Source organism: Salvia hispanica, chromosome 5 (genome assembly GCF_023119035.1).
Source record: "Salvia hispanica cultivar TCC Black 2014 chromosome 5, UniMelb_Shisp_WGS_1.0, whole genome shotgun sequence".
Lineage (NCBI taxonomy): Eukaryota > Viridiplantae > Streptophyta > Magnoliopsida > Lamiales > Lamiaceae > Salvia > Salvia hispanica.
Window position 1 is genome coordinate 8,186,968 of NC_062969.1, and position 21,647 is coordinate 8,208,614.

The following is a 21,647-nucleotide window of genomic DNA, read 5'->3' on the forward strand; positions in this document are numbered from 1 at the left end:
AAAAGAGCGCGCACTCACTCAAATAAAGCAGCTACGCGATATAATAATCGAATAAACTCTAATTCAATGTACATAATTGCTTTCTTTTTTCGATGAACGAATTTGATTTGAGTTCTGGAGAGAGGGATTCAGATAGGTAGGCACGCGGCGCGGCGTTGATCTGCTAGATCGATCGAAAATATGGCAGCCGTTAATTTGCAGGACGTCAAGAATGAAAACGTTGATCTGGTAATGTTTATGTTAGTATTTGATTTCACCATATTTTCATTTTGAATCCATTGATTGTCACAGATTTCGTCGTACAAAATACTGTTGTTATTCTCAACTCAAAGCTTTTGGATCTTCACCGCTGAATTTCCAGATACCGAAACTTTTGTCATGTTTTGAATTGAATTTGGATTTCGATTTGGATTTAGATTTGTTGAAGGCTCTGTATTTCAGTTTGTATTGCGTTGAAAATCTGATTTTATATGTATATGTATAAAATCGGTTGTATTTGTCACTTTTTTCAGTTAACTTCCCTCAATCTATTTGCATTATCTCGCTATAAGAGTTTATAATTATGTGATGAGAGTGTTTGTGTGTTTGAAGCAAGTTCAATACTAATCATAATCGGGAGTCTTTTGTTCTATTCAAAACTACTATAGACATTGTTATTTCTTTCTCTCCTTTTATTTTCCCAGTTGAAATCTGTCAATTTTTGGGGGGATTTCAGGAAAACTTGCCTTTGGAGGAAGTGTTTAGTCGTCTGCACAGTTCGAGGGATGGATTGACATCAAAGGAGGCCGAAGGCAGGCTCGAAGTGTTCGGGCCAAACAAGCTGGAAGAGAAGACAGAGAGCAAATTTCTGTTATTCTTGGGATTTATGTGGAATCCCCTTTCATGGGTTATGGAGATTGCTGCTATCATGGCCATTGTTTTGGCTAATGGAGATGTAATTAATACCTTCCCTACAAACTACTACTATTAGATTGTGAATGATTTGATGTGATTTGTTGACTCGATCTTGTTTTGTTCTCAGGGAAGACCACCAGACTGGCAAGATTTTGTTGGAATTATGTCGTTGTTGATCATCAATTCCACCATTAGTTTCATCGAGGAGAACAATGCAGGCAATGCTGCGGCAGCTCTCATGGCTGGTCTTGCACCCAAGACAAAGGTAATCTGCATATTTCAGATTTCTTTTGGTCTAGTTGAAAGGATGTATGTGTCATCTTAATTGTAAAACACCTTATTTTGATACTCAAATGAAGGTATTGAGAGATGGGAAATGGAGTGAGCAAGAAGCCGCCATCCTTGTCCCTGGAGACATAATTAGCATCAAGTTGGGAGACATTGTCCCAGCTGATGCACGTCTTCTAGAAGGCGATGCTTTAAAGATTGATCAATCCGCTCTCACCGGTGAATCACTGCCAGTGACTAAGAACCCCGGGAGTGGAGTGTTTTCTGGTTCCACCTGCAAACAAGGTGAAATTGAGGCTGTTGTCATTGCCACTGGAATCAATACTTTCTTTGGTAAAGCAGCACATCTTGTCGACAGCACTCAGAATGTCGGTCACTTCCAAAAGGTTGTGCATTCCTAACCATCTTATTAGCACTAGGCTTCCTATGATGTATCTAACTTTTGAGTGTTCGGCTTAGGTGCTTACTGCCATTGGTAACTTCTGTATCTGCTCCATTGCCGTTGGAATCATAATTGAGATTGTAGTCATGTACCCAATTCAACATAGGAAGTACAGGAGTGGAATTGACAATCTGTTGGTCCTTCTCATTGGAGGCATTCCGATTGCCATGCCAACAGTGTTGTCTGTAACCATGGCCATAGGATCCCACAGATTGTCACAGCAGGGTGCTATCACTAAGAGGATGACAGCCATTGAAGAAATGGCTGGGATGGATGTTCTCTGCAGTGACAAAACTGGAACCCTCACTCTAAACAAGCTCACTGTTGACAAAAATCTGATTGAGGTTGATTCATATTCATTAAATCTCATGAATCTCTCGGATTGACATACAATGCTCTAACTACAACAACTTTGGTGAAGGTATTTTCAAAAGACGCCGACAAAGATCATGTGATCCTCCAGGGAGCTAGAGCATCGAGGGTGGAGAATCAGGATGCAATTGATGCTTGCATTGTCGGAATGTTGGCTGATCCCAAAGAGGCAAGAGCAGGGATCACTGAAGTGCATTTCCTTCCATTTAATCCCGTGGAGAAGCGTACCGCTATTACTTATATTGATAGTAGTGGAGATTGGCATAGAGTGAGCAAAGGAGCTCCTGAGCAGGTAATTAATCTTGTTATTTGGTCGAGAAGCATCACCAATGTTTTGGTTTTATATTGGGTTAATCTTTTGCCTAATGTATTTGCCTAGATCATTGAGATCTGCAACCTGAGGGAAGACGTAAAGAAGAAAGCTCTGTCCATCATCGACAAGTTTGCTGATCGCGGACTTCGTTCTTTGGCTGTTTGTGAGCAGGTAAATCTTTGTGGTTTAAAGAAGATCTATAGTTGATATGAAGTTTAAAATCTTAGAAGGATCTGAAGATGATTAATTTGTCAGACCATACCAGAGAAGACAAAGGAGGGTGCTGGCACCCCATGGGTGTTTACAGGTCTCTTGCCACTCTTTGATCCTCCGAGGCATGACAGTGGTGAGACAATCAAGCGTGCTCTTCATCTTGGTGTCAATGTTAAGATGATTACTGGAGATCAGCTAGCTATTGCAAAAGAGACTGGCCGAAGGCTTGGAATGGGAACAAACATGTATCCTTCGTCCTCACTTCTCGGGCAGCACAAGGATGAAGCAATTGCCAGCTATTCTGTTGAAGAGTTGATTGAGAAGGCTGATGGCTTTGCAGGAGTCTTTCCTGGTTTGCCTCATATATAATTTGTTGAATTTTTTTACGTGTGCTCACTCTCTAAGCAAGCTATCATGTACTAACTCTTTAATTCAATTATGGCACAGAGCATAAATACGAGATTGTGAAGAAGTTACAAGAGAGGAAGCATATTTGTGGAATGACAGGAGATGGAGTCAATGATGCCCCAGCTCTAAAGAAGGCAGACATCGGCATTGCAGTGGCTGATGCCACTGATGCTGCCAGAGGTGCATCAGACATAGTCTTGACTGAGCCGGGATTGAGTGTCATTGTGAGTGCTGTACTGACAAGCAGAGCCATCTTCCAGAGGATGAAGAACTACACAATCTATGCAGTTTCCATTACCATCCGTGTCGTGCTTGGTTTCATGCTTCTTGCACTCATCTGGAAATTTGATTTCTCACCCTTCATGGTTCTAGTCATTGCAATCCTCAATGACGGAACTATCATGACCATTTCCAAGGACAAGGTAAAGCCATCCCCCATGCCCGACTCATGGAAGCTGAGGGAGATTTTCGCCACTGGAATTGTATTTGGCACTTACCTTGCAGTGATGACTGTTGTTTTCTTCTGGGCTGTTCAAGAATCTACATTCTTCACGGTAATGCACTATTATCATCATATTCTCTCTTACAATCATGCAAACTCACAATATCATAATCTTGTTTCAGGACAAATTTGGTGTTAGGCCAATCAAGGACCACTACCATGAGCTGAACTCTGCTGTGTACCTTCAAGTGAGTATTGTGAGTCAGGCTCTCATCTTTGTGACACGATCAAGAAGCTGGTCCTACATAGAACGCCCCGGTCTTCTCCTAGTGTTTGCTTTCCTAGTAGCTCAGTTGGTAAGTCACTTACTTACTCGTTACTCCATACTCTATATTGCCATTCAAAAACATAAACACTGCTTGTTTTTTGTGTTATGATCACACAGATCGCAACTTTGATTGCTGTGTATGCAAACTGGGAGTTTGCAAGAATCAAGGGCATCGGGTGGGGTTGGGCGGGTGTCATCTGGTTATACAGCGTCATCTTCTACATCCCTCTCGATTTATTCAAATTCATCATCAGATATGCTCTTAGCGGCAAGGCTTGGAAGAACATGATTGATAATAGGGTATTTTTATACTTATTTCCTCTCACTTTCTTCAAAACCAAACACACACATAAACTAACTTGAATTGGTGTGCAGACGGCCTTCACGTCAAAGAAGGACTACGGCAAGGGTGAAAGGGAAGCACAGTGGGCAATGGCTCAACGCACACTCCACGGCCTCCAAGCTCCTGAGAGCTCCGACGTCTACAAAGATAACAGCAACAACTATAGAGAACTCTCCGAGATAGCTGAGCAGGCCAAGAAACGTGCTGAAGTTGCAAGGTAGGCTAGCTTTTACACCACGAATGAATAACTCATTTTTCTTATTAAATAATCGGAGAGCTGGTCTTGACATATACTTATCAAGCTCAACTTTGACAAGATAAATTTCCTTGGACTGAATATCAGACTCAGGGAGCTACACACCCTGAAGGGGCACGTTGAGTCCGTGGTGAAGCTCAAAGGCCTAGACATCGATACGATACAACAGAACTACACAGTTTAGACAGCAAGTCCGAGAGAGAGTAGAGTTGATATGGTGGAATAAAAGGGAATAGAGAGGTAGAGTTGATTCATAGTTTTGGTGCGAGCTTAATTACCGCATTGCAATTCTGTTTTGCAGTTAACGTAGTTTTGGTTTGCAAAGTCGAATAATTGTGTAGGGCTGAGCGTTTTGGGCCAGCCAGACCATATTTTCTTCTTCAAGAAGAAGTATCTTCATTGTGCTGCTAATGAGAAATTAGTATTTTTGTAATGGTTTCTGCTCTTTTATTTCCATTCATATTGATAAACAATGTTTCAAACATAAACTGACTCAATCGACTTTACCACCTTCTTCTTCTTCTCGGCAAAGCCATGAGATAGAAACGACGTGACGGTGAGATGGGCAACGCAGCATTTGGGATGCACGATCTTCACGATCATGTTTTTACTGTGTTGTTATTGCACAGCACAGCCACCTCGAAATGGAGCTCATGCATGTTTGCCTAAGTTTTGATCGATTCTATTATTTGTTTGATTATATAAGGTTTAATATTATTGATGTGAATTGGTTGGCATTTTTCTGTTTTTGGTAGATTTGTTTTAACTTGTGCAACACTTGCAGCTTCTTTCTAGTGTTAAATAGTGATTGTCTCACAAATTATGGGACTTAGGAAATTTGGATATCCCGATTATAATCATTGTGGTGTATGCCTAAAATAGGAACAAACTTAAAATATTTATTGTTATCATATCAAGTCCTTAATTACCTGAGGAAGTTTTGCACTATATTTTTGTTTAAAATTTATTCTCTGTACCTAAGAAGTTACATAACATTAAGTTTACTTTATTAAGTTATGTACAAACAGAAACGCCCTTTTAAAAGTAATAATTCGATCACATGATTCACTATCAATCATTCAAATCTTACACTTATATATCTAAAAATTAATCATGAAAAATCATGTTTTCTCAGTGCATCTAATCTAATTAAACATAAATCTTGAGGCCATGACACCTATAAGCGTATGATAATAATCTCCTTTATTTAATTTGGTACAAATAAATACTCTACAATGATGCAACATTTTAAAGAGGATTATATTAAACCAAGAATCTAAGACTGACATTCTTGTTATATTTGTACTACTATTAAAACCAAGTCTACATATATTGGGTCACTACATAAATAAGGAAACTGTAGATAGAATCAATTTCAAAGTGTGAAACTATAACAAAATCAAAATTTACATATTATTGGATGACCAAGAATTTCCAGATTTGAGGGGCTAAAATTAACCCCCATAGCATGTTGATTAAATCTCAGGTTTCCAGAAAGAAAACAAAATTATTTCTATCGTTCCAACAAAGTGTTGCCAAAAAATAAAACCAAGGCAATCGCTGCTGAATCTACTACAGAAATTTCTAACCTGAAAACTCACTTTCCATCAGCAGTTGCCTAGGCTTTAACATCAGGGTTATCACGGAGACCAAGCTTCGAGAGAACAAGGCAGTACGAGTCCCAGTCAGTCCGTCTGAGATATTTCAACAGCTTCTTCCTCCTTTGAATAATTGCTAGAAGGCCCCCTGTAGAATGCTTATCCTAGAACAATCACACAGTAGCACGTGATCATGAGTTCGTATTCCAGGAAACATCAGATCACCATACTAGAACTTGAGCACATTTTAATTCCACAACTGTGGTGTCCTCGTAGGTAGAGATACTAACCTTTTTATGTAAAACAGTTGACAGATGTTTAATCTTTGTTGTCAATTGAGCCACTGAAAATAAACGAGGGTCGTTTTAGTTTTAGGAATAGAATTCTTTCGATAAAAATGAGTTTGAACATGATAGTGAACCCCATTAGCAGTTAATGTTACAAGAATAAGGAATTGAGCAGTTCGTCACGCCTCCACCTTAGAGCCTTATAACCAGGAAAAGTAACTTTTAATCATTTCGTGAAATGGAATTTTTTTATTGAGAGTGTTACATGAAATATGAAGCATATTCCATGTGAATAAGAGTTCAAACAGATTTACCTTGAGCACAAGCGGAACCACAATCTGACTCCGACATTTTAAATTCATCTCTTAGTTTTTCAATCTCCAACTTCAGTTTCTCAGCAGATGACATGTTGTCAGAACGAAAATACTGTGCATCCCATGAAAAAGTATTAGTATCAGACGGCTTAGATGAGGCAGTGCAAAACTTACGGGCAAACTGGAAGAGTGATATAAACAGTAACATGCGAGTGTGAGCATATCTTTCTTTAAGAAGACTATAAGTTAAGGAAAAAGAAAGCATATAGGAATAAAGCATATAGTTGTAACAACGTAAAACATTATATAAGAAAATTGATCATTAATCAAATGCTTAATAAAAATCTACTTTTCATAAAGGCATTCTAATTGTACATGAGAGTACAATAGGATCCCATCACAGAGGGTCTTCTATTGCAGCCCATGATGCTTGGCATTTATGAAAAACACATGTTTAAATTTCATTACATAATTCAGAAGTGACAAACTACTATGCGATAGTGGATGCATTGTCATTTTCACTACAATAACTTCTTGGTGAAATACAAGCAGTTGTGTAACTGAATAAAATGCCAGACACTAAAATATATAAGTAATGACAACAAGCAGACAAAAAACAATAATTCTAGTTTTCCAGCTTTTCAGAAAATATTCTCAGTTAATTTGGAAAATGTGTTGTGACTTGTGAATAAACTGTGGTCAACAATGACATGCAGAAAACACAAAGATATGAACTTAACAAAGATTATGGAATGAAAAACAGATTAAGGCTTCTTAGAAACCCATTGGACAGATCTTGGACAGCTACAGCTTTTATAAGAATTTCCGTCTAGTATTTACTTAAACTTGACTAAGCACTTCACATGAAATATTCACCCTAAAAGGTTTGACAGGCAAAAAGAGCTACAAATATGGCAACAAGATCAGGTCATACAAAACTTACACTCTCAATTAAATGATCTTTTGGGGGAATGGGGGTCCTGCTATCTTCTCATCTAGGGCCGCACCCATGGAACCCAAAATATTAATACTCACTGCAATAATTTAACCGTTAACAAGATGTCAGACAGCAGATTTGTTAACTGTTAATCAAGTACCAGCCATCATCTCTAATGTGTATATAAGGAATTGCAGGTACATTTTACAAGTTTATTTGAGAAAATTTGAAGTCTTCTTCCATGACCAGTAAAAGAAAAACTCTTGAGCCCGGATAGTCCCAAAACAAATAAGATGAAGAGATGTATTCCATTTCCATTCCGACACTATAAAAGATATTGATTTTGTCACAGTCTAGGTTCACTTACAAGTGTATTTGTGAGTTATCTTGACATGTATCATATTTACTGTATAACTGTTGACAGCAGTTTCTATTTCAGCAGGTTATTAAATCAGACACTGAGGTCTGAGGGCATGTCCACTATGGTTCAGTCAAAACTTCTCTTTCACAAATTATTCTCACAACACGAAAATGAAACTCCAGAATCAAATGCAGTTCCCCAACTCATCCTGATTTCCAATGCTGAATGCACTCAGTTATATCTTTTCAAAATATCCCAAAGCCACCCCAAATGCTTGCTCAATTGACTTATTTCCCAACTTCCATGCTCATTCGCTCTATGAAAACCAAGACCCTTTCATCCCAAGAAAAACACTTGATTCTTTGCATGTGTAGATGTAGGCTGCTGGCATAATTATTTTGCAATACCAATAAACAGCAACATCAAACGCATTCATGCAACAGCAGCATACAAACATGCTACATAGGAATTCACTACATCATAAAACCAGCAAATTCCATTAAGAACAAAGATGGTCTTTTTCAGTATAATTATGAAACTAAACCCGAACAATATCAACTGCGATACTGTCACTAAAAAAATAAAAGCAATAAAATCAATCAGCATCACGAACACTAAGCAAAACCAAAAGAAAAAGAACAGAAACTGCTAACCAAGCGGCCCTTTGTGTTTTTCCTTTTGGAGACTGTCCTTGTGTATTTTGAAAAGACCATCTGCAACTACATGCGGGAGTCCTGCCCTATTCCCCATCTCCTCACTTTTTCCTCTCCCATCCAGGGCACGGCAGCTTTCATCCTCAAACCCTTGGTAAAAATCGAAATCGCCGACGAATCAAAGGGCTTCCTTCCAAATGGATTCGAGTGAGTGATTACCGTCGCCAGCACCGATACTAGACCGGTCGCCGGAGTTTTCGCCCTTGAATTTGATGTTCTTCTCGTAGAGCTCGTGCAGCGAAACGTATTTATCGACGGAACTCGGCGGCGGCGCGGTGCGGGAGCGGAACTCCGAGAGGCGCTGACGCATCTCGTCCGTGGGACCACCACAGGGAAATGAGACTGAAGGAGGCGATTGTGATTGATCGGAGGAGGATGAGAATTGGCGGGCGAGCATTGGAGTGGAGATTGAGGAGGCGTTTGGCTATCGCCGCCATGGCGGTTAGTGAGGAAAGAGGGGTTTAGGGATCTAGCTCGGAATTCGGATGCGACGCCGATTAATCAAACCATTCGCGATTTCAATTTTCAATCAACCTCCATTTCTACAGTATTCGAGTTGTTATGAAACTGACTGAATTTTAATGCATAAAAATAAATGAGAGAAATAAAGAGTAATTGAAATGTTAATAGTACTTATTTGTCCAGGTGGATCACCTAATACTTTCCATATTCCAATCCCTTACTACACCCCTCATAAATAATAAAATAAGTATAAAATATAATAGGGAGTCCTTCACTTATGTTTACGAGGGGTGAAGCAGAAGATGGAATAGGGAAAGTATTTTGTCATCTCAACTGTTTATTTGTTAAAATAAATCTCATTGAGATGTTTTTTTTTTAATAAAATGTTTCTAGTTTGAAGTTACTAATAACTAAAATTAAAAATAATTATTATAAAAACAAAAATAAAATTGACATGTGTTTTTGGTAAGATAGTTAACTGTTGACTATAGTGTAATCCACATTTTGGATACTTTTGATGGTAAATTTAAACTAATTGATCAATGATTATCTTAATCTATCTATACATATATAAAATGCGAGTTTCGGGAGAATTTGAATAATTATTTTGTGCAAGGAATGTAAATGCAATAGATAAAAACTATTAAATTAATTTCTTTGACTTTTAGAGCACTACAGTGAGTAAATGGTTACGAATCTTTAAATAGGATAATGAGCATTTAACAAAATTTGTAACCTCTATTCTCTTAATTTTATAATTTAAGATGTTTTAATTCCATGATCTCTCATATTCTAATTTTGTGCCTATAAAAGGCATAGAGTTGTGGATGAATAATACAAAGCATTCTTCATTCTCTCTCAAGCCCTCAACATTTTATTGAATAATTATTTTGGAGCTCCATCCAGTTCATCGGTGCCTAGCGGGTTTGAGATGTTATATACGTTAGGAGGAAGTCATTTCATCTTTCGAGATAATGCTTCAATTCGAGAGCACTAACCGTGATGTAATTTGTCTTGCGGAAAGAGGATTTTTCTCGATTAGATTTATAGTTCGGTTTATTATATAATTTTGATTATAATTTCCATTTCATATTTTGTTTTTTTTATTTGATTACAATAGTTAGAGTACCGTGTGTATATGGTTCTAGAATTTTATCCTAATATTTTTTACAATTCTTAGAGATGGAATAATTGTAACATCCTTAAGTTGAAATATGCATAATATTTATCTTCATCTTTTCACACTTTATTATTTTTGTATATTTATATTGTCACTGGCACTATAATTATATTAAGTGGTGTCACACAAAAAATAATATTTTATCATTTATGATGAATTAATAAGTGGTGCATAATATGTATATTTGCATTGCGATAATTAAACCTATCAAAATCGAGTTGATCAAACAATTAGTTGTTCTAACAAAATAAAATAGTCTGCTACCAAATTTTGGTTTACTAATAATACTATTGTTGAAATTAGGATTTAGCACTTAATTGTTCAGGGATGCAACTGACTTTATATAGAGAATCTAATTATCTTATCTATAGATGATCATAATGAATATATATTATATTAAATATATTTTTACAAAAAGAAAATTTGCAGTATTAAGAATTATAAAGTAGCATAAAAAATAACATAGATGTCTCATGTTTCAACAAGTCACGTTTAAAAGTGCAATAAAATTATATATAAACGTTCCAATGTTCAAAATGGCTATCATTATTCATGAATATAATAGTGTTAGTTCAACCAATTAATGTCATGTTTTTTTGTGTAGTCTATCATTTGAATTTTTTTATGGTCATAATTTTGATATTTTGAATATTATGAGTTATCGATTTATTATTTTATTAAAAGTGTGAGTTTACATTATTTTTAGTAGAGAAATATGAAGGATTGTTTTAAACATATTTCTCAAAAGTGTCAACACTTGATATAGTGTCTTTATCGTTGTCCAAATAATTGTGTTTGTCTTGATTCCATTTCAAATATGTTTAATTTTATGTCTTTAGCTGTAAAATGAATTGAGTATCATATATTTATTGAATTATTATTATATAGTATATTTTTCTATTTTTAAATATTATATAGTTATATTATTTCTTATTTTAATTAACCAATTAACAATTTAAAACTGTATGACAAAAAAATATTTCGGCGTGCATCGCACGTGGGTTAACACTAGTCAGTACATATATAAAAGGTGAGTTTTGGCCTTTTTTGAAATATTTATATGTTTTGTCCTTATTTTAAAATATTTATAAGTTATAGACCAATTTGAATATTTTAAGTAACTCTCATGAATATTTATTTAGATATTTTAATGAGCCTTAGACTAATTCTTAAAGCACTACAATGACTCATTGGTGGTTACAAATATTTAAATAGAATAATGAGCATTTAACAAATTTTGTAACCTATATTGTCTTGATTTTATAATTTATGATGTTTTAATTCCATGATCTCTCATGTACTAATTTTGTACCTATAAAAGGCATAGGGTTGTGGATGAAATACACACTAACAAAACATTCTACATTCTCTCTCAAGCTCTCAATATTTTATTGCACATTTTAGGAACAGTGTTTTGCTCGATTTTGGAGCCCCATAATTTATAGGTGTCTAGTAGGTTTGAGATGTTATATACATTAGGAGGAAGTCGTTTCATCTTTGGGGAAAATACGTCAAATTGAGAGCACTAACCGTGATGTAATTTGTCTTGCGGAAAGATGATTTTTCTTGACTAATTTTCATTGTAATTTCCATTTCATTTATTGTTGTTGTTTTTTCTTTGATTACAATAGTTAGAGTATCGCATGTATATGGTTCCAGAATTTTATCCCAATATTTCTTACAGTTCTTAGAGAGGGAAGAATTGACACATCCTTAACTCAAACATACATAGTATTTATCTTCATCTTTACACAATTTATTATTTTTAGTAGAGAAATATAAAAGACTGTTTTAAACATATTTTTCAAAAATGTCAACACTTAATATAGTCTCTTTAGCATTGTCCAAATAATTGTGTTTGTCTTAATTCTAGTTTAAATAGGTTTAATTTAATGTCTTTAGGTGTAAAATGAATTGAGGAGTATATATTTATTGAATTTTTATTCTATAGTAGTATATATTTCTATTTTAAATCTTATATAATTATATTGTTTCTTATTTTAATTAATTAATTAACAATTTAAAATTGTATGACAAAAAAATATTCTGTCGTACATCGCACGTGGGTTAACACTATAGTGGGTTAAGGGCATCCACAATGGGACGCCCTAAGCGACGCCCTATGCACCGCCACGTCAGCATTTTATCCTCCTATTCCACCTGCAGTGGGGCGGAATATAGCCCGCCTTAAGCGACGCCCTAAGCATTTTATCTATTATTTGAATATTTAAATACTTCAAAATTTGGAAAAATAACTTCATTTCATTAAAATTCAAACATTACAATACGAAATAAAAAAACTACAATTTCTCAACGGCGGCGGTTGCGGTTCCAAACTTCTTCAATCATGTCGGTCATGAGCTGAGTATGGTCTTGTTGGTTGCGCATTGAGGCATGTCGCTGTAGAACCGCACCGAAGCCCAGTCGGTAATCCTCGAGTGACAGGCGAGGTCGCCGTGCTGGAGCTAGATCCGGCTTCATCATCCACCCAATCGGTGACATGTCCACGTTCTTGTTCGACTATCATGTTATGCATGATGATGCAAGCATACATGACGTCGGCGATGACTTCCTTGTACCAGAAACGCGCCGGACCTTTCACGATTTCCCACCGCGATTGGAGCACCCCAAAAGCTCACTCTACATCCTTCCGTGCGGACTCCTGCTTTGCCGCAAACAAGACTCTCCTTTCACCAATTGGGCAGCTGATCGTCTTAAAAAAAACAGGCCACCTTGGGTGTATGCCATCGGCCAAGTAGTACTCCATATGATATGAGCGGCCATTGGCAAGCCGGACCGCGACCCCTGCACTGATCGGCGAATAGGGTGGACGAGTTGAGGACGTTGATGTCGTTGTTCGACCCGGCTACACCAAAGTAGGCATGCCAGATCCAGAGGTGGTGGTCAGCGTCGGCTTCTAGGATCATCGTCGGGTGGCTGCCCTTGTAGCCGCTAGTAAATTGGCCTCTCCAGGCCGTCGGGCAGTTCTTCCACTGCCAGTGCATACAGTCGATGCTCCCTAGTATCCCAGGGAAGTAGTGCACCGTCTCGTGCATCTGCATCAGGCTCTGACAATTATCAGCAGTCGGGCGTCGCAAATATGTGTCGTCAAAATCCTCCACAACTAACTTACAAAAAGTCTTGAGACATTCGCGGCCAGTTGTCTCCCCGACGTGGAGGTACTCGTCGAACATATCCGTTGTTGTGCCGTAGGCCAACTGGTGGATCGCAACCGTGCACTTCTGCAACGGCGTAAGTCCGGGTCTGCCGATCCCGTCTTCCCGATACTGGAAGTACTCATCACGTCCCTCCAACGTGTGCACGATGCGGAGAAAAAGATCTCGGCTTATTCTAAAACGTCGGTGAAAAACATTCGGGCCCCACCTTGGATTCTCGGCAAAATAATCTGCGAACAGACGTTCGTGCGCTACGTCGTGCTCGCGGGGGACACAATGTCCGACGTCGTATCGGGCGAGGGACCCGTGCCTCCGCCGCCTCCTCCTCCACCGCCGCCTCCTCCTGCTGCATTTGTGCTAAGCATTCCGCCTTGGCTTCATTAACGGCATCGAACAAGGCTCGAGTCAAGGCCCGTCTGCAGCCATCCGATGTACTCAAATCGTAGTCATCGGGATTCATTTTTGAGACGATGAGAGAGAATAATTGAAGAGAAATTGAAGAGAAATTGAAGAGATGTGAAATTGGAGTGTGTGAAATGGTAGTGAATAGTAGTGTTTAAATAAGAAATTTTTTTTGAAAAAATTAAAAAAAAAATCGAAACGCGTTCCTATCGTCCGCGTTGTCCACAGTGGCGGACGATGCGAAGGACAATGGGTATCCTCCGCGCATCGTCCGCGGACGATGTCTCGGGCGCGGACACTATTGATTGCTTCTGCATGCTATAATTACACACTTTACTTGTGGTCTTTTTTTGCTCTTTAAATGGAGTTGATTATACTGACAATGAAGATGCAGAGCTATCGGCACTACAATATCCAAATAGAAACAAAATATGTTTTGTTGGTCAAGTAAAGAAAAAAAAATGAAAAAAATAATAGAAAAATAAATTTAATGTGTGTAATTGACTACTTTAAAAAAATAGAAAATTGACTTGTTAATAAACTTATGTCAAGACAAAAGTAAAAAACTGTGAAGGTAGAGGTGATAAATGATACTCCTAGTATTTGCCATTTATTAAAACACGCTCAAAGTTGCATGCATGAAGCAAATTATCAAAATTGACAAATAAAGAAGGAATTGCATCCATTTGGCAAGTGGCAAATACATTGAATGGCAAACCAGTCCAAAATGTAAATTGGCAAATCCATTTAATTGAGTACAATTTGTAAAACTAAAGGCATAACTACAAGTTTGTCACTAAATGCATCACTGATTTTTTTGGTAGATATTTAAATATCCAGAGGCCCGTTTCTAATTTCATACTTAAATTCTGATAGATACGTTCATACGTATTTATAAGACCAACACCTTATAAAAAAATGGATGCATTTATAAATGAACATCAAATTATATTATTACACTGGTAATTGCAAAGACAGATAATATCAAAATTAAACTTCCCCCATTCATTTTGGTGTAGCAAACGAATGCAGTACATTAAAGGCCCTTTTTTTTTCAAATAACCAAATACTTGACCTGGGCCTCGATCTATTTATGCCTCTTGAAATTCAAAAAAATAACCTTAAATAGAAAACCATAATTAGCTTCAATGCATTGATAGATTCGGGAAATAAAATTGGTAGACTCGGAAACAATGTAGAATTGACTATAAATATAATAGTTGAATAAATTTTTTTAATTGATACATTATAATGTAAGTACACTTATCTTGTTTTGTGCATGATAGCCGATTTTTTATGAGTTTTTTCATCCACGTCTTGAACGACTTAATATTACTAGTAATGGAAGAGAATATCTTCATCTCTTACTGAATGCTGCCAAGATTTCATAGTTTTGACTTGTATATTTGAGAGCAAATTTTGATCCCATACTAAAGATCTTATTTTCATATAAAAAGTTTACACTAGTCTTCCTTAGCATCATCATTTACAGTAAAATAATCCAAGAATAGTTAATAGGATTTACTCTACCATTGACAACCTATGTGCATTCAAGCACACACCGTGAATTGACATCTTGAGATGATTAGCCTGAGACAACTATTTGTGTATAAAATGATAATTCAACGGTCATTGATCTCTCATTTTAATACAAATGAGAGAAATTGACGTTGTAAATGAAAAATAAACGATGTTATTCAAAGCCTATAGATTAGAACCAAATTTTACCAATCTAATTTTAAGACCCAAAAAGTAAAATCAAATCCTCTTTATATCCATCGTCACTTTTGTTACCTCTTTAAAAACAAAACACAATGCAAATCTATAACACCAAATCTGCACTCTAGTTAGATCGAATATGGACATGTCGGAGTTTTCCGGCAGTCCCATAGATTGGCGATAGAGTCGGTCAACCCTTCCCGACCCCAAGATCCATGTATGCTTTGGAGCACCATACTCCCATTTAGCATAGCAAAAGCAAGTACCCATTAAAGCATGAGCATCTACAAAGTCACATAAAAGCATCCCACAAATTCACAATTTAGAGACGTGGGGCCAGTCCCCGCTCATTACTAAAATAATCCTGAAGCAATAATAGGAAAAGAAAGGAAATAAAATAAAAAAAGAACAAAATAAGAAAAATCATCACTCTAATCCATACACACAGTCACACACCGGGCGCTTTCAATTTCAACGCTCACACACACACAAACTCATGTCATATCTCTGCTCCTCATCTATTTAGATATATATACCATTAATTAATTCTTTATATATAAATATATCCCTCGCCCTCGGATTTTCTTTGTCACCACAATTCCATATTTTCCAATTTCCATCTCTCTCTCTCTCTAAACTAAAGCAGCATGGGTGGCGCCGACGAGGAGTGGGTCAAAGCCGCCATGACCGACGACACCATGGTGGTGGAGCTCCTGGTGCGCCTCCACGCCTCCGCGCCGTCGCCTCCGCCCGCCTTGGAGTGGACCGTCCGCCAGCGCCGGTCAAGGCCCGCCGCCGCCAGGAAGCCAGCTCACAGCCAGCGAGCTAGCCCTAGCACGCCGCTCTGGTGGACCGGCGCCGCCACATCCCTCAGCGGCGGATCTGGCGGAGCCGGCGGCTCCGAGGAGTCCAGCCGGCCACGCAGCCAGAAACTCTCCACCGACGCGAGATCTAAGGTTTGTATACGATGCCGATGATGCATCGCCGTCCGCGCATTGCTAAATCGTTTGAATTTCTAATACTGTATGTCCAGTTTTCCGGCAGCCGGCGGCGATTGGCTGCGGTTTCGGTATTTATTAGTGCGTCGTGGTGGCAGTTGCCATTGGGTGGGTTTAGTCAATTGACCGCGCTACCCCTGTGGAATACGGTTATTTACTGCCACGCTTCTGGAATAAGTCAGAACGACTTTGATTCGCTTCTTCCCCACTTCACCTGTCACCGTTTTTTCGGTTTCGGAAACTGACATCGGGGCTACTTTTGTCATTTCATTCCTCCTCCCGGCGCCCGTTCTTTCACCGCTCAGGATCCCATCTTTTGGACTCTTCCCCATTTCATCTTTCTCCTTTTTGGATTTTTCAGAAAATGATAAAAATAGGCATCGTTGTTAAACTTGAATTTCCAATTTTAACGCAAGATTGAACTCTCCTCCAATTTTTCACCACGCCTCATTATTATGCTTCTTGTCGTCGGCACACCTTGATCATGTCCCTGAGTTTACTAAAATGACCCTCTACCTTAAGGGGCAGTTCCGTCAATTTCGTACCTTTTTACTGTCTATTTTAAGGTTTTGTGCGGATCGATCGATTACGATTTGGAATACTAGACTTTGTTGTTATGTTACTCCATTTGATTGGAGGGTGTCTGTGTTTACTATTTAGAGTCAGCAATTTTCTCTGGTCAAATGATGAATTAGGCTTCTTCTGTTAGCAATGTTACGGATGAGGGGCATATCGGTCAATTCGGGGCCCCTTGTTAAGCGGTGGCGTGTTTTCGTGGCAAATAGGTCTGCGTTTGAAGTTTGGTGAGAGCGTTGTTAGTGGTTGGGCACTTTATGTAAAAAAGCCCTTTTTTTTATAAGTAAAATTAGGGAAAAGGGGGTTGCAATTTGGTGCGGCGGGAGCATTGTGTCCATTTCAGACCTTCTTGTCTTTAGCATCCAATCATTTTGTGCCAATTGTACAGCAGGAAAGCGAACTTCCCGAGGCACCACCACACAACTGTACTTTGTGTCATGTCTCTTTTATTTGCCGCCTCAAATTTTAAATATTTTTTCTACAATAAATATTTTCTTGAAAACAAACTAAACTACCTACTATACTATAGTTATTTCTCGTGGAAATCATGGCTCCACATTGAATCTAATTTGAATCTTTATGTTGTCTGGAAAATACTATGTGTGAAAAGTATGAATTGGTGTAGAAAAATTGGATGATATGGATGGGTTTAGGTTTGTGGTTGGGGGTTTGTGTGTGCTTAGATAAGTAGTTAGTTCACCAGTTTCAGATTCTGCTAGCTTATACTGGAATAAAAAATCAAAGTATTGAACTAGACTTGTTGGGTACTGGTTTCTCTTCAACTTCACTCACACATTCAACTTTGCTTTTATTTTTCTAGTATTATATACTGTAGTACATCATATTTCTTCCTCCTATTTTTCTTGGCTGTCGATTGTGTTTGGTAGTTTGACGGCTGTCGTGCTGAGTTGAGCATTGAGCTATAAAAAACCTAGCCATCTCGGCAAAGTTGACGCATTAGGTTTGTCAAACAATATGATCTATGTTTCCCCCTTCTGTGAACTAGCTCGGAGGTCATTGACTTGTACTGTTATTCCATTACGTTTTACCAACAAGTAAAGGTTATTTCCTTGTTTGTTTAGGATATTTCCATCTTTACCTGACCTTCGATTCTTGTTCATCATATGTGCTGAATATCTGTATCCAGTCATCAGCAGACTTTAATTTTGAACTGATTGTTTTGTGTTGTATCTTTTGCAGCTTAATGGCGATAGTGGCAAAGCCATCTCAAAGAGGTCAAGAAAGAAGAAGGTAAACATATTGGGTTTCATTAAGCTGTAAAAGGGAATGCAGTGACTAAACCTGCATCTTCCTGTCAAATAATTTGCCTGCAGAACACGAGCCACTATAAATGTTAATACTCCATGGCAAGAAACAGCAGTGGTTTATGCAAGTCTTCAATTTTTTATACGATTGTGCCATCTATTATTATGAGACGAAGTAGAGAAATTTCCTTCATCACATACATGTTCTATTTACTAGTACGTGCATATTGTATTACTTGTGGACGTGTCGGCCTTTCTCTATGGCTCTAACCAATTTACTTCTTCCCCTGTTGTTCACAGAACTTAACGGAACTAAAAGATGAAGAGAACTCATTGCTAAAGGAGAGAAGAAGCTTGAAGAGAGTAAGTACCTAAGTACCCAACTTATTCCCCATGATTGTGATTGAAAATTTTTGTTGATGTTCATTGCTCAATGCTGACATCTCTTCCCCCATTTTCGCTTCTCAGGATATTGCTGCATTACGCGTTAATTTGGAGAAACAAATAGCTAAAAATGAGAACTTGAAGAGAATAAAGGTGCATCTACATTCTTCACCTATTCAATCCTTGTCTCTGTCTGCTGTTAACCTGTTATTATGTTGGTTCATTGTGTCTCTGGTGATTTCTGCTTCTTAAACTTGAGATGAACCTATCAATCTATGCCCTTGTGCAACCAAACAGACCATTCGTGTATAACTTTTTAAAAGTTTCTCGTCGTTATGAGACAGAATTTTAGATGTCATGTTGGTGACTCCAACTGTTGAAGTTCAATTTAATCCCATATCCCTTTCTGTTTCTTTTTGAGAAAAAGCTCTAACACCCCTCCCCTTCTCTCCTAATGTTTTTATTCAACATCTTGAGAGCTCAAAAACCACTCCAACGTAAATACTAACATATGTAGGTTTCAAAATTGCATAGTTTTTGCATCTTACAAGTTCCATTTATAAAAAAATGAAACTCATTTCTTGAATCTTGTATTTGTCTCAGACAACGGCATTAACTGTTTTCTTATTTCAAAAAAACTAACGTCCCTTTGGCTATGCAGATAGAGTTGCAACCCCTGCTTGATAGAGAAACGGCATCTTCAACCAAGGAACCAGTTTCAGACAACCAGCTGCATCCAGCCGGTCCCGCCATTACGCCACCACTAATCTCAGACAAAGCAGCGGCACTACACTCAAATGACTGCCCGACATCACCTATTAAAGATGCCACAACTAGTCATGCTTTTATGCTTCCCGATCTAAACATGCCCTTCGAGGATGCCTGCCCTGATATAGTCTGCAGTGTCAGCTAAACCGGACGGTTAGATTATACTCCCCTACTAAGCCAGACAAAAAAACATAACAAGTGACACCTATACTGAATAAGGGCTAACCTTGCTTTAGGACAAAGTGTAGTGTAACTGTATGATAGTGCCAAACAACCAATACATGTTTGACCAAAGTGTCTTGTTGTAGTTAGGATCTATTCTTTTTTTTGTTTACTTATGTATGAAGTGAAGGTCTGAGGTTAAGTTTAAATCACAACTCTTGTTATGGAGCCATTTTTTTGGTTCTGTAATTTCCTTATCTGCTGCGTAGAGCATACCCGTCCCCTGTTCCCCTGTTTCAGCTCCCGTCGCGTGTTCAGGGACGTTTGGAGATGAGATGTAAACATCTCATGTAATAGTTAGATGTACATAGGCTGTCTTTTCTAGGGAAGACTTTGGAGTTGTCTTTACTTATGAGATTGTAGCCCTCTTGAAGCATATTTTAGATCCAAGAGAGAGATATTGGGCACATGAATATTTTCAGTGCAACTCTTTTATTACTCAACTTTTTATATCCAATGGTTCACAAATATGTAGGAAAAGTATCTATCCTTCTCAGTTGCTATCTGATATTCTCTATCTAGATTTTGTTTGTCAGTGCCAAGATACTGAGATATATAGTTGACTCAACAAATCATTTGTGTTCACAATTTAGACCTAATAAAACTACAAAATGAAAAATGAGGACTTGCTAAAATCTTGGTTTTGTGGATGGATTAAACAAGTATACATATGGTCTGACTTTGCTCAATATGTTAATTTGATGAAATCCATATTTTTCTTTATCAACTTTAAACTTGTATGAGACCATGTTGTGGGTATACAATAAACAATGTATTCTAGTTCAATTTATACTACTTCAATTCAACCAAAATTTAAACAGATCATGAAAATCCAAGATAATCCTGAAATGAGTGTATTGCCCAATGGAAACTCCGATTAATTCCTCCCCACCCTTACTTCATTGCACGCTTCGGCTTTAGCTAAAAGCACCCGGAGTGGTGCCAGACTAGAGAACGAGACTCGGCTCTAGGGAGGGCTGCCGCACCAAGATTCACGGCATGCTGAGTGTACTATAAAAATCTATTTTTTACCTTTTTATTTTCTCTTATTTCCTTTGCTCCTTGTTTTTTTTTCCGTAATTCATAATCGATTTTGATCAATGTTCTTTTTTATGTTTTGAGTGGGTTAATTTTTTGAGTTGACAGTGATTATGGTATGATTATTATTGGCTGCTTATGCTCATGTGCAATCAGTTCCCAATTATGAATTGTTCGTATATAACCAGTTAACCATTATGTTTAATTTAAACAAGTAGGCCACATATCTGCATGCATGTCATTTAGCATAAACAAAAAAAAAATCTTGTTAAATAGAAATTTGTAGTGTGACTTAAAAAAATGAATATCACAACTTTTACAAAAAAAAAATGAGATCTGGTTCTTCTCCTTTAATTTGCTATATTCTCAAGTCTCAACAATGAAAAACTAATCCACTAACCCTTGTTGGTAAATGGTACTCCATTTCATGTGTTCCAACAGTTTTGTCGCACGAATCTCTGATCTCTGATTTAGTTGGGTTAAGGGTGTCTCCTACGGCGCCCTTCCCGTTCGCCCGTCGGGGACGGGCGACCCGACGGGCGCCATAGTGGGCGGGAAGGGCGCCCACGCCCGTCCCGAGTGCCCCTGCGATGGGCTCGCCCCTCCCGTCGACGGGCGAGTGGGACGGGCGCCACTGTGGCGAAGGTCGCCCGTCCCACTCGGACGTCCGACATTTTATATATATATATATATATATATATATTTTTTAAACTCTATAAATAGGGCTCCTCCAACGTCATTTCATTCACACCACTTGTGTTGACAAGTTTCTCTCTCTAAACCTCTTTTTTCAATTATCTGTAATGGCGAGTAGTCGTGCGGGTGGTAGTGGCGGGAAGCGCTAGTGATAGTGATGGCTTTAGCGATGATGAATTGGATCTCGTTGTGCAAGCGGCGATTGATTGACGGATCGCCGCGAGGGCAGCGCGGCAGCGGCGGCGGCGGCGG

General features: G+C 38.1%; 3 protein-coding genes across 5 annotated transcripts; 2 read left to right on the forward strand and 1 right to left on the reverse strand.

The window, feature by feature from the left end:
* The first annotated feature begins 41 nt into the window (after positions 1–41).
* Positions 42–4,732, forward strand: LOC125188883 (plasma membrane ATPase 4-like). Of its 2 annotated transcripts, none has more exons than XM_048085957.1 (13): positions 42–228; positions 716–934; positions 1,022–1,159; positions 1,254–1,568; positions 1,642–1,968; positions 2,046–2,288; positions 2,376–2,480; positions 2,565–2,874; positions 2,970–3,484; positions 3,555–3,728; positions 3,818–4,000; positions 4,076–4,260; positions 4,387–4,732. In XM_048085957.1, the coding sequence occupies exons 1-13, from the start codon at positions 181–183 to the stop codon at positions 4,481–4,483; spliced, it is 2,859 nt and encodes a 952-aa protein (XP_047941914.1). In that variant the 5' UTR covers positions 42–180; the 3' UTR covers positions 4,484–4,732. The 2 variants fall into 2 exon arrangements, with proteins under 2 accessions (XP_047941914.1, XP_047941915.1); XM_048085958.1 differs by having other exon boundaries at positions 4,361–4,479.
* A 953-nt stretch (positions 4,733–5,685) lies between these two features.
* Positions 5,686–9,080, reverse strand: LOC125187368 (30S ribosomal protein S15-like). Of its 2 annotated transcripts, XM_048083950.1 has the most exons (5): positions 8,450–9,080; positions 7,442–7,532; positions 6,499–6,610; positions 6,188–6,240; positions 5,686–6,061 (listed from the first exon to the last, which is right to left on the reverse strand). In XM_048083950.1, the coding sequence occupies exons 3-5, from the start codon at positions 6,590–6,592 to the stop codon at positions 5,918–5,920; spliced, it is 291 nt and encodes a 96-aa protein (XP_047939907.1). In that variant the 5' UTR covers positions 6,593–6,610; positions 7,442–7,532; positions 8,450–9,080; the 3' UTR covers positions 5,686–5,917. The 2 variants fall into 2 exon arrangements, with proteins under 2 accessions (XP_047939907.1, XP_047939906.1); XM_048083949.1 differs by lacking the exon at positions 7,442–7,532.
* Positions 9,081–16,022: 6,942 nt separating this feature from the next.
* Positions 16,023–20,113, forward strand: LOC125186111. The gene is made up of 5 exons (XM_048082429.1): positions 16,023–16,404; positions 18,223–18,273; positions 18,588–18,650; positions 18,756–18,824; positions 19,333–20,113. Exons 1-5 carry the CDS (start codon positions 16,096–16,098, stop codon positions 19,582–19,584), a joined length of 744 nt encoding a protein of 247 aa, XP_047938386.1. The 5' UTR covers positions 16,023–16,095; the 3' UTR covers positions 19,585–20,113.
* Positions 20,114–21,647: the final 1,534 nt, after the last annotated feature.

Bases quoted from the DNA above. Each gene is read 5' to 3' on its own strand.
- LOC125188883 (XM_048085957.1), top strand. From the start codon at position 181: ATGGCAGCCGTTAATTTGCAGGACGTCAAGAATGAAAACGTTGATCTG. The intron at 229-715 runs GTAATGTTTATG...GGGGGATTTCAG, and splicing joins AGAATGAAAACGTTGATCTG to GAAAACTTGCCTTTGGAGGA. The intron at 2,289-2,375 runs GTAATTAATCTT...GTATTTGCCTAG, and splicing joins GCAAAGGAGCTCCTGAGCAG to ATCATTGAGATCTGCAACCT.
- LOC125187368 (XM_048083949.1), bottom strand. From the start codon at position 8,509: ATGGTCTTTTCAAAATACACAAGGACAGTCTCCAAAAGGAAAAACACA. The intron at 6,611-8,449 runs GTTAGCAGTTTC...TGGGATGCACAG, and splicing joins AAAACACAAAGGGCCGCTTG to TATTTTCGTTCTGACAACAT. The intron at 6,062-6,187 runs GTTAGTATCTCT...TGATTGTTCTAG, and splicing joins CAACTGTTTTACATAAAAAG to GATAAGCATTCTACAGGGGG.
- LOC125186111 (XM_048082429.1), top strand. From the start codon at position 16,096: ATGGGTGGCGCCGACGAGGAGTGGGTCAAAGCCGCCATGACCGACGAC. The intron at 18,651-18,755 runs GTAAGTACCTAA...TTCGCTTCTCAG, and splicing joins AGAGAAGAAGCTTGAAGAGA to GATATTGCTGCATTACGCGT. The intron at 18,825-19,332 runs GTGCATCTACAT...TTGGCTATGCAG, and splicing joins AGAACTTGAAGAGAATAAAG to ATAGAGTTGCAACCCCTGCT.